Source organism: Rhipicephalus sanguineus, chromosome 3 (genome assembly GCF_013339695.2).
Source record: "Rhipicephalus sanguineus isolate Rsan-2018 chromosome 3, BIME_Rsan_1.4, whole genome shotgun sequence".
In the NCBI taxonomy this organism is placed as follows: Eukaryota; Metazoa; Arthropoda; class Arachnida; order Ixodida; family Ixodidae; genus Rhipicephalus; species Rhipicephalus sanguineus.
The window spans coordinates 102093986-102112163 of NC_051178.1; the positions used below are offsets into that span (position 1 = coordinate 102093986).

General features: G+C 46.6%; 1 protein-coding gene across 1 annotated transcript in view; it reads left to right on the forward strand.

The window, feature by feature from the left end:
* The first annotated feature begins 11250 nt into the window (after positions 1-11250).
* The window catches only part of LOC119386869 (serine/threonine-protein kinase OSR1), a 239262-nt gene continuing 232334 nt past the window's right edge, over positions 11251-18178 (forward strand). Inside the window, exon 1 of the mRNA XM_037654138.2 lies at positions 11251-11485. Within this exon, the coding sequence (XP_037510066.1) occupies positions 11433-11485 (53 nt within the window). The 5' untranslated portion in view covers positions 11251-11432. The remainder of the gene's footprint in view (positions 11486-18178) is intronic.

Consider the following 18178-nt stretch of genomic DNA (forward strand, 5'->3'; position numbering starts at 1 on the left):
CAAGCATCCATTAAAAGCTTTGAAGTTTCGTCTATCAAGGCTTACGACGACAAGTCCTACGCTTAATAATGATAGACACGCAACGAAAGCCGCATCTGTAATAGTGCCGATTAGCCGGGTGCCGCCGACGCGCCCAGCAGTTCTTGCGCGCGGCGCCGGGCGCCTTCAGTACCGATCGACTGCAGCGCCGCCGCTACGGTCGACGCGGAAGGCATCAGGCGACGAGGCGCGTTCACGCCACTCGACAGTTCTAGTACACTCTACCGAGGGTAAGGTGGCTAGAATGGGGAGGTGTGCTGAGCGCCGCGCGTTTCCCTTGCCAGAGAGGGTCCCTTTGCGCGCCGATGCCGCCAGGGGCGCTGCTGCAGGGGGCGCGGGTACAGCCGCCGCTGTCGCAGATTGCCCGTTTGGAAGGCTATTACAAGGAAACGCGACGTGACTTTTTTTTCTTTTCGCCATTTACGCGTTCTTTATTGTACACGAGTCATGTATTAGTGAGCTGTGGTGAAAATGCCCTATAAAACGAAGAGAACTGAACGCTGGTGCTTCGTTCCTGGCTGCTACGAAAACTCTGAAACCAAAGAACTGAATTGCGAAGAAATACGATAATAATGAACAAAATGTATGTTCGCCCTATCCCGGTATGGGGCGCCGTTTTCTTGTTGTTGTTCTTTTTCTCTGGCAACACAGCTTAAAAAATGAAACCTCTAATACTATTAGAAAGGAAGGATTTGCGCTTTTGCCTTGGACTTCTAATGTTCGTTGCAAACAACGTGTTAGATATGGAAGCGCGATTACCATGGTCTGTAATTAGATCAGAGACACCAACAGTTAAAACGTACATTTTTAAAGATATACAGTTCGCATCAGAGGCAATCATTATATGTTTTCATTTAAAAACCTAGTTTATTCTTTGAAGCACATTGGTCGTGAGTGAACAACCCTCAAATTATATTCGCATTAGTGCTGCTAGAACTACTCAATGTAAAAATATAACATATTGGCTCTTCAAGTAAGCTCAATTCGATCCTTCGCGCACAATGTCGTGATATTTTTTTTCTCCTAATGCTAAACAAATGCCATTTCTGTATTTAAATTACCAGTACACAACTACCTTGCTCACATGAGAATTAGCAATACAACTCATTATGTCAATAAAAAAAACGCGACTTATGCATCGGTAGAGGGTAAGGTTAGGACAACGTCACTAGACTAGGTTGCTAACCTAGTCTAGTAACGTTGGGTTAGGCATCATCTCTCGCTCTTTTCAGTGGTCTTTTTCAATTCGACTTCCCAATCATACACCTAAGGCACTTAGCCGTGCTCCCTATTGGGTTGCACAAATTAGCGCTTTTTTTTTCTACCTTCCTCTTATCATCGTATATATATACCTATATTAATTCCAGAAATACTGGCTGTTGTTTTAGCAAGCTCCCGTCAAATGAATCAACAGCAGTTATAGTTACAGATTATCTTTCGGTATGTTCAGCACTTCCTATATACGGCAGCGAATTCAACACTCCTGAGCATGTTTCGTTATCTAATACCTGCAAACTTACAAAAAATTTGGTTGCTGAGGGTACTGGGCTACCGCGGATTGTATCTAAATGAAATGGTGGATTCATGAGCCTCATCAGTATCTCTATGTGGAGCTCTGATTCCTAATTTACCAGATACGGCTTATGCGACAGCTTTAAGGTATAGAAATGCTTGTTTGCAAAGCGACACTGGCAAATTATCACTGGATAAATTTAAGAACTTCGTACATGCAAGATATTGCTGGAATAAACAGCGGTGTGCATCCTCCCAATGGACAACGAATATCCTGACGACGTCCGAAGAAGAGCCTAACGTCCGCGTCCCAGAACGGCGGTTCACGGGGCGTGCAGCGGACGTCGCGTTTTGGATGTCCAAAGAAGGTCTTCCGACAGACGTCCAAGAATATATAGCACGTGGACGATTTCAATAATCCAGGCGTGGATATTAAGAGGACGTCGACAGGAGATGGCCGTGCGGACATTTCAAAGCTGTTTGGATGCAAACCGCTACACGCTAGTTCATCTGACAATGCGTGAAACTGATTTTGCAACATATGGAAACCGCCGCTAATTTTTTTCTTTCGGAAAATATGTGATTGAGGAAATAATTCATGGACAATTGTGCGAGCATGTATGCATTGCATTCGTGGCATTTCTCGCGATTATTTACGTGCTTAGGAGAAAGGTGAATGGGTGACGCACATACGTAAACGTGACTGCAGTTTCTTCCCACGAAACACAAAACCTCTAAAAAACGTCTTAGTTTACGAGAAGACCAAAAATATACGCATTTTTTAAATATAGCATTAATTCGCCCCTCAAATGTGTTTGCATACTCTTTATTAGCATTTTCAACAGCTACGGCATACCCAGAGTCTATTTTGCCAAAGAAGTTCATAACGCCTAGTTCGAGACATTTTTCAGACATTTTGTCTGAAAGTACGAGTGCACAACGACTATCTCAATGATTCTTCGAATGTTTTCTCGAGAAGGGCCAATATACAAAAACGGCATGTCAAAAGAGCGGTTACCGTCGGTTTTACTCAAACAAATGACGCAGACAACCATACCCCCAAAATAATTTGTTTCACAACGATGCCTCTAACAGCACGCTCGCACAGCAGCGACTGACAACAGTAGTAAAACCGGCAAAACGTAGGCACGCACGCAGCGCACCCGGCGCACCATGCGGCGCACCGTGCAATCAGCTTCGGCGGCACTCATGTTGAAACGTGTCCTTCGCGATCATGCCTATCGTGCTGTGCACCGGCGACTGCCGGCGACTGCGGAGACGCCGTTGGCGTCGTCGCGTCGTTTTGCGTTGGCAGCAGCTCGGCTGTCATCGTTTCGCATTTTGTGTAGCGTGCCAGCTTTTCTGTACGGTTCACTGGCTGTTATCTGGCATGAAGTAACTGTGCTCATGCCATTTGCCGCATATTTTCCATCAGTGATTCGTGAAACAAGCTCTACTGTGTGTTTTCACCGACGGTCCGTTACAACAATGGCCTGATCTGCTCGCCACCTTCGTTGCAGCTAGCAAGCAGCTATTCGGATAACCTAGTTCTTTCGGTAAGTGAAATTAAGTGTGCCTGACTTTTCGTCATTACTGCTAGAACTTTTGACAGTTCTTTGCTGGTGGTTGAATCTTGGTCGAACGCGAAACTATATACGGAGGACGCGCCGTTGCGAATCGTAAGCCAGACTTACTCGCCCTATTCCAGGTCGGTCATCTTGTTCTTCTGCGGGTTACAGCTCGTGTGTGGGTGGGTGTATGCGTGCGAGCGAGTGTTTGCTTGCTTGCTTGCTTGTTTACAACCATGCCGGCCTGTCGCTGACAAATAGTGCAACGATTCTACAACAGGTGCCTCGCTTTGTGAGTACATGATTGTCGTTAATAAATACATGACAGCATTTGTGCACATCTGTAGTTGGAAATCTGTCTTTAGAATGACTTGATGCTCAATTATTTGTTGTAAATTATACCTAGCTTACTTGCTTCTTCTTGTATGCAGCTTTTCTTCACCGCTGTTTGTACATGAGGCCCGAGACCACGCCAGCTTGTGTGAAAGCCAGCGCAGTTTCTTTGACGGGACCTGGAGTGCATTCATGCAGAACTTGAATTTATGTTGCTGCTGCGTCAATCAGCTTCACCTTGTGCGGTCACCTTCTGTCGTATTTTGTGCCACATTCGGTGCGCTTTATTCATTAATAAAGCCGCTTTTACAAGATCATTGGATAATTTATTGTTTCTGATAAGCATGATTATTTGTGCGCCATACACTAAACGTCATTTATGAAGTACGTGTTCATCCTCTGCATGTTCAGATTTATTATTTGTTCAGTAGTAAACCGACGTGAATTCTACATGGAAATTGGATATAAGTGGTGTGTAGAAGAAAAGTAAGGACACAAAGAAGCACTTGTTTGTGCCCTTGCTTTTGTCTGCGTCTCGATTTTTGAGCTGTATTTACATGAGCCCATTGGTGCCCGCTGGATATAGTGAGGCTTTTGGTCATTATCACGTCCAGAGCTGTACTTTCTGTGGATTTTTGGGCACCTTTAGGATATGATATCCTGAAGGTGCCAAAAATACACAGAAAGTCCAGCTCTGCACGTGATAATGACCAAAAGCCTCACTGTGTCCAGCATATGGGTCATTCCACGGACGTTTTCTGGACGTCGGGTAAGATTTTTAATGAATTTGCATACGTCCAAGCACGTCCGAATATCCGGTTTTGACGCCCGGTGGGATTAACTCGGGATGTTCAATTCCTTTGCGCCATATAGTCCTGCGGACGTCCCGTTGAACGTCCCACGGTATTTGTCGTGCATCCGCCGGATGTACGTAATGTCCAGTAAAGTGGTCCGATAGACGTCCCAAAGTTATTGGTTGCCCATTGGGCTGACAATAGAAGTTTCTTACAGCAGATCACGCGGTCAAATTCCACGAGTGAATTTTTATTTATATAATGCTGGTCTCATGGCGTCCCCGGCCGTTGTGAAAATTTTGCAATCAATTGAAACAACGGACCACTTCCTTTTATTCTGTCGCCGATATTACAATTAGAAAAAAAAGGTACATCGTAGCTCAACTTCAGAAGATATGATTAACAATAAGTTACTGTTCTTATATTCAGAGGGATGTCTGTTATGCTGTATTCGGTTATATAAATATGACTAAAAGATTACCGCGATGGTTTATTTTTCTTTCCCTTTCCTTTGTTCCAAATCCATTTTGTCTAGATCGATCTTTTGCATTACTTCAGATCTAGATATTTACTACCGCGAGGGTTATCTTTTTCATAAATTCTATCTGACAGTATGACCGCGTGCTCATTTATCATTTTCATTTACTCGATGTTTACTTTTTATTCTAACTTTCTAGTTACCCTTGGCTTCACGTGTTTTTTTAAATTATCCATATTGTGTGTAACGAATATTTTTTCTTTCAAGGAAGTAACACCAATCGACATTTGCTGGTTGGTGCGCACCGCATGTCACTCCGATATATTCTTTCTCGCGTGCATTCCTTCACGAAAATCAGTAAAGAAGGAGAGGAAGATGAGAAGCGTACGAACTTGAGCTTGTTGGTACAAATTCATAGTAAAAAACAGCGCGAAAACTACAAGGACAAGACAGCGCTAGTCCTGTTTCATCTGTCTCGTCTTCGTAGTTTTCGCGCTGTTTTTTACTAGGAGAGGAAGATGTTACAGAGTGCCCTTTTTTACTGCACCCGCTGAAAGAGAAAAGGAAAAAGACGATTAACGCAGCAAACTGTTGCAAGCTATAGCGCAAGTTCCATATATGTATTGGTGCGATTTTAAACAATGATCGCTGGAAATGTACATTATTAATTCATGAAGACAACATGCATATATGTGTGCTTACATGAGTAAGTAGATTAAAAACGCGTGTGTTGATGTGAGGCATGCAAGCATCCACCCATTCATGTCCTCTTCTGGGATGTTTAATGGACATCCGTTCGCTGAAGTCTACGGGACACCCATATGACTTCCTTTATTGGATGTGGGACTTCGGTACTTGTTTGGGGCATCCTTAGGACTTTTCGTGTTGTCTGGGTAATAGCGCGAGACAGGTTTGCCGTACATGAGCGGCGCTACGCGGCATGTCGTCTGCTCGACTCCCCGCGCCTCTGCGTACAGCGCCCCTTGCGGCATCGGCGCGATTTGGGGACCGGTTTTCGCGGCCGCTTTTCACACCTCCCCATTCTAGCCACCCTACCGAGGGCTCAGAGCCCTTTCTCACTCAACACCGTCGTTTTAACCCCTCAGTTTGGCTCCTCCTTCTTGATGACCACCAATCACACACACGACACCTCCCACCATGGCACAGTCCATTTCACTGTCGCTGAGGGGTCGTTGCACACTTGAAGCAGCAAGGGTCCGGCGGTTGACGGCACGCAGGGGGGGGGGGGAACAGGACAACAGGTTCCTCGTGCTTGCCCCTCCGATTCTTTCCGCGAAGACCGAACGTGTTTGCTCCTGCAGTTCCTTCCCCGAAGGCAGAAAAAGGTCTGCGGAGACTCCCGTCCAAACATACCCGTCAGGTGGCTTCGGCAGCGTACCAAGCCAAGCCCAGGTGGCCCATTGTCTCCGGCCTTGCCGTCCCAGACTTTGAGGCCGAGACCCTGCCCATTGTTGGTCACTCGTCGTCCCAGAAATTCCGTTTCGTGGAAGGATGCAGGTGCTCTAGCAGTGTGAGAACGCCTCGCCTACAGATTCCCATGGTCAGCGCCTCGCCACCGACTGCCAGTCATAACAACGTGTATTCGAATAACGAAACAGCCGCAGTGGCGGTTACGGTGCTCAGCATGCTGACCCAAAGGTCGCGGGTTAAATCCCGTCCGCGGGGGTCGTATTTCCGATGGAGGGGAAAATGCTAGAGGCCCGTGCACTCAGATTTGGGCGCACATCAAAGAGCCCCAGGTGGCCGAAATTTACCGAGCCCCCCCACCACGGCGTGCCTAGTAATAATATCGTGGTTTTGGCTAGTAAAAACCCAGCAATTATTAATATTATTAATAGCGAAATAGAGTGGAAACAGCGCAAAAAAGGAATAGCTCAGATTATCTTCTCAATGACACAGGATGACGCGAGAAGTCACGATATTAGGCGGGCATGGAAACGCTCACTCTTTTCAACGCGGAACTACATGTTTTTTCTTGTTCTTTTGTGTAGGTTTTATTGTGTGACAATAAACAGTCGCAAGGACAATAAGAATGGGAACCGATCGGCCCACGGTCTTGGTTGGCCACATGCTGCCACACAACTGCTCGTCCAACCAGCACCACTCTTACCAACGCTAAAAACTTCCTGGTATTTTACGTGTACACAGAGAAGATACGCAGCGCGAGTACACCACCCCCGACATAACAATGAAAGAGTTTCGATAATCAGTTTGTCTCTTCGGGGTTTTTCGCGTGGCGCGGTGTTATTTGCTTGCAATAACCTACTTCTGTGCACTTCCGGGCCCAAGCCGAAGCGTCATATGTCACTAGAGTTTTAAGCGCCGACGACGGTTCGGCTATACGTGGGACCAAGGCATCTCTGGAAGCTAAAGCCCCTATACCTTTACTGGAAGCTACACCGATGCGGCAAGACTTAGACGCACTGGTCGTTGCACTTGGATCAATATGTCCAACGTTACAGCGTGGCGCGGCGCGTTGCATTTGCCGTGAGTTGAGGAGCACTTTCGTATTCTACCGCGTGTAGCCCATACTCTCAAGTGTTTTGTACCTTAGGTTGTGTGTCAGTGTTTCATTGTATTGTATTGCTTTATGAGCAATCTTGACGTGCTTGCCCCTTTTAATGCGGAACTAAGAAGAAAGAGGCACATCTCCAAGTTTTCAGTTGTAATAGCGTTTTTACGTAATACACCAAGCGAGAAAACAACATATTTATCTAAAAAAAGAAATGTGATGGCCTTGATACGCAAGAAGGTCCCTGTAAAAGGTCATATTTTACTTCCGATATGTGTATACTCGCCGTGATGGTCTAGTGGTTATGGTGTTCGAGTGCTAACTCGAAGGTCGCGGGATCGAATTCCGACCGCGCATTCCGATGGAGGTGAAACGATAAAGGCCCGTGTACTTAGAATTACGTGCACGTTAAAGATCATGACAGTGAATATTTCCGGAGCCCTCCACTACGGTGTCCCTCGTAAAAATATCGTGGTTTTGAAACCACAGTACTATCATTACTTCCGATATGTCTACATGCATTCCCCCCCGCCCCCCCCCCCTCCTTCGTTTTGAGCCTCTGTTTTACTAAAGCAGGATTTGCACGAAGGACGCAATTTCGCGTGCGGACGAATATCATGTAGTGAATGAAATTCGCAAATATCACCATGAATATCTCGCAATGACGACACAGCTAAGTTGCTAGGGATACATTCGCAGCGGCACCGCCGCGTCGCGCTCACTTTTGCTATTGTTAATAGCGAAGCAAACGTCCCTGCACAAGGCTGTATGCCAGAGTAGTAGTCCCAAACGAAAGAATAACCGGTTCTGTTAATTCGGAGCCTAGATTTCGAAGGGTGGCTTTGGTATTCTTCTTTTTGGGATAGTGAAATGTCGACAAAAAAGTGAGAAGCGGTGAACCGCTCCACACTGATTACGAAGAGAGCAGAGGGGAAACACGAAAATCTCGTCCCTAATTTTCTTTTCCGCCGTGAAATGTAGATATATATAGTTTCCAAATAGTTATAGTATGCTGTAATTCACTGTTCGTACTTATTGGTATACCTTTACTTTGATGCGCCTTTAAGGGACAAATCCTATACGAGCATGCGCGGGTGGTACCTGGCTCGCAGCTGTACCTCGCGTCCTGTTGCGGCAAACTCCACGCTCATAAAAACACACGCATTACCACACTGGTCATGGGAGGCGCGACTCTCGGATCAGGCCTTGGGAAGCCAACTGGCAACCCTGGACCAGGCCCGGCGAGCTGCAATAGCCAGTGGAGCACTGGACGAAGGGCCCCACCCACTTTAGGTGCTAATAGGAATAGTTAATAAACGTTTATTCTCTCTCTCTCTCTCTGGTGGCCATAGTAGAAGCGCACACTTTTTTGCTGGTGATGACGCTCCGAGGTGTATTGGAACCTACCCAATATAGAGGATTGTCCGAGAATCGGGCGGGTATATGCTCATAAAAAATCTCAAGTTATACTAGGACTGTTAACATTAATTGGAATGAATAGTCTTTTTCTCATTAATATTAGATGAGAATATGTTGGAATAGTTAATCAACCATTTTTATTAAGAACTTAGAAGCAATCACTCCGTATGTAAAAAAAAAAAAGAGCTCTAATGCCTGTATATGATTTGTGAGTGTATTAGCGCCCGCAGTATATACTGGCTGTCCCAGCTATCTTTAGCCAAAGGTTAAAAAATACAATATTAGAGGCAGGCGAGTGAACTCATTTGCATATTGCTGACAGCCACATGATTATTTAACTAAATGGTTAAATAGCGACTTTAGGCAATAAATGCGTCTTGCAAAGTTCGAGAGCGTCTTCAGAAACCCCCATTGCATTATTTGCGATAAAGAAATTTCTCACGTGTACCATTTTTTCTAAGCTGCAAAGAAGGCCCGCAAAATAAAAAAAAAGAATACCACGTGACTAACGCATTCGCGCGCCGCGATCGTGCAGCTCTCAACCGGGGTTTGAGCGAACGAAATCAGCTGCGGCCGTGATTCGCCGGCTCCGTCGCAGCGGTAGGCCGATAAATTGGCGGTGGTTTCTTGGCCCGCGCTCACCACAACTTGCACCGTGACGCGCGCCAACTGGCTGACGTGGGCCAAGAAGCCACCGCCAACTTATCGGCCTACCGCTGCAACAGAGCCGGCGAGTTGCGGCTGCGGCCATGGCCTCCGAGATTGCGCGCCGGCGTGAGAGAAATCCGCAGGCGTGCGATGTCGGAGGCCATATGGCAGCCGATTTCGTTCGCTCAAACAACGATTGAGAGCAGCACGTTCGCGGCGCGCGAATGCGCTAGTCACGTGGTTTCTTTTTTTATTATCTTGAGGGCTTTCTTTGCAGCTTGGAAAACATGGTACGTACACGTGAGACTTTCTTTATCACTAATAATGTGATGGGGGGGTTTCTGAAGAAGCTCTCGAAATTGGAAATTCCATTTCTTGCCTAAAGTAAATATTTAACCATTTAGTTAAAGAATCCTGATTAACAAATTAATTAATTACAAAACAAAAAAGATAGTCTGCAGTATGCAAGGTGGCTGTCAGCAATATGTAACTGATTTCACTCGCCTGCTTCTAATATTGCATATTTTAACCCTTGACACAAGTTAACTGGGACAATCGGTATATAATACACATATATTCACACAATATTATGCTTTTAGGGCAGGTATATATAGCAAAAAAAAAAATCCGGACAGTATTGAATTTGCCATCTTTTTGATTCTGATTGTCCCAAAGCGCTGAGCCTGCTTTTCTGAATGGCTCGGCATGCCACCAATTGCAGGACTTCGGAACACAGCTGAATTTGGGAGCGTCCGGGACCACACCATAAGTTTCCAGAATTAACAACTCCGCCTCCATGCTTTATTTATTTATTTATTTTTATTTATGCAAAACATGCGAGCGCAGGCTACGAGAGTCGGCTATCTCACCATCATGATTTTAATATTGAAGAAAATCACAAAAACAAGAAAAATTAGCGAGAATAAAAGAACGACAAAGAAAGAAATGATACCATAAGCACTATGTATATATAGATATATGGTCACTGGCGTGTAAAGAATGGGCAGAGTCTAAGGGCGCAGTCCAATACATAGGGGGCGGTCACACAGATTACAGCGGAAAGAGCTTACAATTGTAAATACACTCCGCCACTTTCCTCTCATGCTCGAAACCAACCGCCATCTTCTCACGACTCGGGATTCGTCCTTCTGCGGCATATAAATTCATCAGCCGAGGCAGATGACTTTCATTACCAGACACTGATCAACCTGGAGGTTGAACACGATAACCGCTTAACGATTTCCTCTCTCTACTGTCGATGGTCCCAAGAGGCGGCAATTACGGTTCGTTGTTCTGGCTCTAGCAGTAAACCAGGTAAGCTTATGGAGGCCGGACCCGTCTCGATCCTCTACCACTTGACTCGTTAAATTTTCGTGCCAAATGAAAATGTTCATACTGAATCCTCTCACTTGGCGTGCCGGCGCGCCGTCGTCGCGACTCCCGCGTGCTGTGCGAGAGCCGGTGCGCGCGCCCCGGTAGCACAACATAAACACGATGTTCTCATCTTTCTTAGCGCCCTTTCTCGGCGGCGCGCACAGATGGCTCCGCTTACGGAAAGAATGAAAGGGGGAAAGAAATGGAAGCAAACGGCGCGGAATTTTCTCACAGAACGGTCGCCGGCTCTGTCGTCGTCGCTGTGCGTCTGCCGTCGTGGTCTGCCGTCGAGCGCGACGCTTCTCCAAGTGTGCGAACCAGCAGGGCTGCTGTGTCTGCGCTGCGGGCATCGCCTAGCTGCCGCCGCCGCCGCCTGGGGTGTCTATTCGCAACGCGAAACCGATTTCCCCGTGCGAGCGAGGGGCGCAGAACTCGCATTTCGCTCATCGCTCACGTATCTTCAGAAGACGCGGCGGCATTCGCTTCTGCTGCTGTTGCTGCTGATGCCTGGACGTCATTTGCCGACGCCGCCGCTGGTACTACCGGTTCCCAGCTACCGGACTCGCATCTTAACAGGATCGCTCGATACACACCCTCTGGACGCGTAACCAGCGCACACGAAGCTCTTGGTCAGTGCGTGCAAGGTGTTATCGCGAGTGCCGTCCTTTGGTTTGGCCGTTTTACCGGCGCGACGACGCGGTGTCCCGACTTTGGCCGCCGACTCTTGGCACAGGATGTGGCTACGGGTGACAGCGCTAAAGAATCGCCTCAGCTCGCAACGGAAAAGGTAAGCGACCGTTACAAGTGCTCCGTCGGCTCACGCAGTCCGCGCGTTTTATGTTCCGTCATGTGCGTGAGGAAGAGTTGGACTTGTTTTGATTTTCTGTTTAATCTGATGTTCGTAATCTGTCTGCGAGCGAATAACTTGGTGGACCACCGGGTGGAGCGTTAGTGTTCTGGGCCCGTATTCACAAAGACGTTTTACTACCAAACTTTTCGTACGAGAACATTTCAGCCAATCACGATGTGGGACATATCATTAGCGAAGCCGGATGACCAGTCTGAAGACGCACTTACGAAAGAGGAATTTTGTGAAATCGGCCCCTGGATTTTGTGGAGGTCCGTGACAGTGTGACATGTAGGCTATGTTTGTAACGAGGGTCCTTCTAAATCACTGAATGATTGTGCTGAAATTGTGACCAATTCCTACGAAGTGCAAGGTATACTGGCATCCTTTAGAACTTCTGATCTTGCGGCATCGTGGTAACTGAATTCGCTGCGTTCCCGCATGCCCCGGTTAAAAGAGCAGCAAATCGTAATTTTTGCGCCACGCTTAATATTTCTTCTCCGGCAAATTAAGCATATTCATTGAATGAAGGCATGAAATCTTGCACACATCAGTACCTTACTAAAAAATAAGCACTAATGGTTATTCAAGCGAGAAAATGGAATCATAAAGTTCTGCTGCTTATTTAGTTCACTAACACGTATACACATACAAAACAATGCCTGAGTGCTCACTCCGCCCCCTTCCATATAAAGAAGGTTGGCATTTATATCTTGAGATACACACAAAAACAAGGCTACAAAAATGGTACAATATGCTCATATCCTGCGCGTGACAAAGCTTCGAATCTATGAAATTATGTTAATATACACCATGATAACCATAATCGGTCGAGTAAGCTGTCTTTGCCGTTATTAGAACCAACTGACAGGTTTCTTGATCTCCGGATGTCAAGATGTTGAAACTTGAAGCGCTGTCACGTTGGGAACTCCGCGATAAACTTGGCTGTTTATCAAGTGATGCTGTAAACTTCAGACAGCTGACACACTCTGTGTCAGTCGGCTGATCGCTAAACCACGCGCTGTAAGCGGTCACACGTGTACATCTGGACGTGTAACCACACCGGAGGCGCACAGGTTATATGTTATGTGTACACACCACACAATGCTTTATTGGGTGTGGTGTTTCCCAAAACGGGCTTTTAGGTTCGACATAGTTAAACGACGGTACCATTGGCCTCGACAAATGTATGCCGAATGCCGTAGACATGTCGCTTTACGGGGATGGCATCGGTATGTCCTTTTAATACTTTTGGTGTGTTTTCACGTTACCTTCAGTCCTTCTAAAATTTTATTAGAAAGTTAGTGCGTAACATATTCCTCACGAACATAACGCAGGATGCGTGCGAAATTGTATGGCAGTTGTTCAAGTTATAAACTCGGGAGAGATGTTCCTCATGCTCCGTATTTTTGAACTGTCACCTGACGAGTGCCGTATACTGTCGCCTTATTCCTACGTGACGTCTTACGTTGTGTATTTATGTTTAACGCTGCAGGTGCACTTGTATACATGTAAATACTGCAAGTCCCGATTGTCGCAAGTGAGGCAGGCTCCTGACGCATTGACGCCCCACGTCAAACGCTCGAAGGCGAAGCTCTACAATTTCGCAAACATCGTTAGCGTGCTTTGTAGTGGAGTCAGAGCATGGCTTGTGTATTATTTACTGCGTCTGTATACCGCGACGCTGTGTGAGTGATAGATGCAGACTGCCGGCCATCTACAAATCCTCTCCTAAACGGTCATGAAAAAGCTTACAGGGCTCGCAGGCCTAATCGAATCACAGATTAGTGCGGTAATTCCTCGCAGTACACAAAATACGTGCAGACAGAGAGAACGCAAGGGGCACTTCGCGCTCGCATCTTTCCTGTCCTAAGTCTATCACAAGCAAACCACACCACCATCGCATACTATACAACCAACTCGTCCACGTTTCTACATTCATATCCGACAAGTCGGCGGACCATTATCTTGCAGCCTTATATAGCATCCTTGCGACGAACAGCCTGTTCCATACTGAGCGCCTTTTAGGGGCGAAGCTCCTGAAGCCGTGGGTCTGTCCCTCCTAGCTCGTACGTGACCGCCTATGCCTCGCGTATGTGCCAGTGGTGATGGCAACGAAGCAGCGCGAGTGTTCTTGGCCCAGCGCAGGGACGAAGAAGACGTTGAAGTTCTTTCTCTGATCGATAAAGCGTGTTTGTTTGTCGTGCTCCGTGTCCTCGTCAATCCCTCGTCGTTACACTGGTGGAGGTGCGGGGTAAGCTTCATGCTTGGCACTCCATCGCGGAGCCGACAATCGAGCCCGGAATCACCACCACGCGTCGAAAAACCGGTCCACCCATTCAGTCGTCATCTGCTAGTCGCCGTCATGACCGTGTACCTCGCACCCAACCTGTCTATCGGGGACGTCAAGTCGTTTATAGACGCTGTGTTACGTGACTACGACAACAAGTACAAGAACCGTCCGTTTGTGCTGGTTGGGGACTTCAACGTGGACCTCATTGCCAATGACTGGATCGTGCAGCATATGCTTTCCAAATACGCACTCAGATGTATCCATATGCAACCTACCACGATCCGAGGGACGTGCATAGACTTAGTGTTTGCAAACTTCTCACTGCAGCCAGTACAAGAACCTCTCTCGCTTCATTTCACGGACCATGAAGCCGTCATAATGAAGGGACCTCGCAATCCAGCCGCCATGACGACGACGAAATGAAAAGAACAAACGAAGAAACGAAACAACAAACGAACAAGAACAAAATAAAAGTTGATTTCAGGGGCGTAGCCAAGGGGGGGGGGTTGGGGGGGGTTCAAACCCCCCCGAAATTTTTCAATTTTGCTTGCGTATATATACACGCGCACATACAAACGCACGCACGAACATACATAAAGTATGGTTGAACCCCCCCCGAAAAAAATTTCTGGCTACGCCCCTGGTTGATTTTGTATAATACGCACAGTCTTACGTCTTTCTAATGATGTAATGAGCTAACTTTCGCGGGAGAGTTACGGTTTACCGATGATCTCCTTCTCTCGAGCTTCGCCCACTTATCATCATTCATTGCCGTGGATATGGCGTGATTTTTTTATCGCAACGGAATCATTCTTTACAAATTATATCACTGCGACAATGTCAAGTATACAAGACGAAGCTATACACTCCTCTGTTGCTCTTAGTATACTTTGCACACGAGCACACATCTGGATGATGTGAAGTTCGGTGCCGCATTATACTGACGGCTCAGTACTCTGCAAAAGATGTCTGATTTGCAGGTTGCAGCAATCCTTCTACGAGTACACAATGTGAGTCCTTGCACAGATTACAGTGCGATGAAAACACGAAGAAAAACGATACATGTCCGCTGTTTTATGAGACGTATAGAACGTCGCACGTCAGACTTTAAGCTGCTGTGCTACTGGAGGACGCTTACATTTGTACGCAATAACCACTGCAGCAGATACATATAGAGATTTGAGGCCCGTGTACTTAGATTTAGGTGCACGTTAAAGAACCCCAGGTGGTCGAAATTTCCGGAGCCCTCCACTACGGCGTCTCTCATAATCATATCGTTGTTTTGGGACGTTAAACCCCAGATATTATTATTACATATAGAGATGACACCGTATTGACGCTTCATCGGAAAACAGGATAAGGAGAACCAACATCTCTCAAAAAGTCAGGGTTGCCGTAGGGTAGATTCGAAAAGTACCCAGAACTCAAGTTAAAAGTAGCCACAGTAGCCATGCTATTTAATCTTATCGCCAAATTTGTAGCCAAATGGTAGAAAAGCGGTATTATGAAAAGTGTTTTTTATTTTTGAAAAATGAATATCATTTTGAATCAGCAAGAAAAGCGAAATAAGAGCACAGTTTTTTGCTCCTCTTGCTTGGTCTTCAAGCCATATACCAAGCTGCAAATAAATGAACAAATTATAAATTACGTGCGCTTTCATGTAGTCTATGTAGAATAGATAGATTGATTCTCAGGCACAGAGTAAGATTGGAACATTGCAGCCAACCAGTCAGTAGGAACATTAATCGAAGAAACGGATCGTGCGTGAAGTCGCGGGCCGAAAATGTTTAGTAGTCACCATAATGGTGGTCCAGCTTCAAGTAGGGACATCTGGTGAAGATGACCAGTCTAGCTTCATTTTGTTGAGGATCTCTGTTTTTGTCAAGTTCACTCGAGAACACACGCTGTGCGTCAGAATTAGAAACTGGCTCATAGCGTTAGCTTCGATGGGGGGCGCCGTGAACAGCGGGCTAGTCACGCGTTTGCCAACATGCGCGCAACCTCGTCAGTTTGATCTTAGCCTAAAGAGGCACTTAAATTTCATATTTAATTTGAAAACTATATTGTATAACTTGCCAATTTATAACTTTTATTTCAGTTTATAAAACCACCGAATTCTTGGCCAATCTCGCACAGTGGGTGCCCCTTACTGTAATAAGCAACATTGGCGAGCTTACCTCCTGTCAGGCCCGTAGCCAGGAATATTTTTCGGTGGGGGGGCGCACTTGCTCAATACTTTGACAGTTAAAAAAAAACACCTATCTTTATTATTTAGTTTTGGTAAAACACCCATCTTCATCAAAGTTTAGAGGGGCCCGGTCCCCTAGCCCCCTCCCCCCCCTCCACTGGCTACGGGCCTGCCTCCTGTGGTGTTGCTGCGCAACATGTGGCAGTGATGGCCATGCACCACACCATGTACAAGCGCCGGCGTGTAGTGTAGTATTCATGTGGTGGACCCTTTCCCAGTGGGGATAGGTGTGCGTTTGTCTTCAGTACGCGCGAGCTTCTGCTACACCCAGCTGCCGATGCGGGGGGAGGGGAGGGGGCGGGCTGTTGATTTCAGCTCGGTTTGCAAGTTCTCGAGCTAGGGAGTGCGCCCTCTCGTTGCCTGGGATGCCTTTGTGTTCTGGACACGATATGATCCATGTTCTTCTACACCTGGCGACAACTTTCTGTGGCAGCACAGCCAAGGCTACGTGGGCGGAGCTTCTGCACATGTGTTACTTCGCCAAGTAGTCCGTTCGCAGGCGATTTCGGTTTTGGTTTCGCAAGCGCATCCAACATTCGCGTTTTATATGTACATCCATGGATTATGACGTTATTTGTGAAATAGCGCTATTTAGGATGGTTAAGTATAGCTTTAAGCGAAAGCTACGGCAAGCTTTGATATACTTATGAATGCAGCAGTAAAGGAACAAATACTGAAATTATTTCTGAGCTCGTCTAAACTAACACTACATAACGCTAATCTGCTAGCGGTTCAAGTCCGCGAGCAAATCGAGCACCATATAGTAATGTTTACATTGTTTTTGAAAGCAATGGAATATTCTTCATAAGGAACGCAGGAAGCAGCTTTATTGAAGCGGTCGGTTGTATTTTTGAAAGGAAAAAGGGGCACGGCCTAGCTGTAACTGCCCAATTGGAAATCCTACACAAAGACAAACCATTTCCTAAATTTCGGTGCATACAGAGTCGGTATCGTCGTTTTCCTACTTTTGCAGACGCAGTAACCTTCTGGAAACGCTCACGTTATTTCTTCAGGGAACGCGAAGGCATCGGCGGACTGCAGATACCTTGGCCACGACCGGTCGGGAACGGGCGTCTCACGCTTATACTTCCACGCGGGTGAAACGCGCTCCACCCGCCGTGGTCAGCAACGCTGTCCTTGCTCAGTGAAAAGACCGCTGTCAGCAGCATTATAGGCATGAACGCGTCTGTTGCGCGGGCGAAGCTTTGAACTGGTAATTTTCTCATCTTAAATCGTTCTCTCATCGCAAAGCGCAAAGAACAGCTCCCGCCGGAGACGCCGACGGGCACGGTGTTACAGCACGCGATCTTCAGCGTGGCTGCATCAGCAAAATCAGGGAACTAAAATGCCGACCATGTATGCAACGCAATTTATGAAATGGGTCACTTCTTTTACGTACAGTTCCCAATCGCTTTCAAGCATGTGGTCTTGCATGCATGTTGACCGGCAGGTCGCCGGCGTCACCTTCAGCGTGGCTATCGCGATGAGAGACCCACTTGCGCTTATGGTATCACTTGCACACAGCTCCTTTCTCGGTGATTGTTTATGCAGGCAACAAAATAATTCACAACGCAGCGCTGTCTTCGATTCTTTCTGGTCGATGAATACAGATCACCACAAACACGCGCTCATGCTCGTTTACAAGCTTCGATGTGAACCTGCTTCAACCGAGCGACGCCATCTTTGTTTAGAGGAGCAGGAAAACGGGAAATGGACACCAGAAAACTATAAACAGCCAAAAACGAAAATCAGTCATGGGGTAAGCTTTCTTACTTACAATGTATACAATCTTGAACATAATACCTATATCTTTTGATTTTATGTTTTTTTTATGCTACGTAGTCTACAAAAGTTAGCGTTCGCGGAGTACATGCAGAAGCGCAGTAAAAAAGTGAGTGCTTCGGCTCCGTAGCCTTGGCTGTGCTGCCACGGAAAGTTGTCGCCAGGTATAGGAGTGCGTCGCCTAATATCCTTAGCGCGATTCGTGGCAATCTGCCTAGTACGCATACATTCACCACGCTGCTTGTCAGTCAGACATATTGAGTGTACTCAATGTTTAACAGAATACAACTGGTCCAAATATTAGTTATTT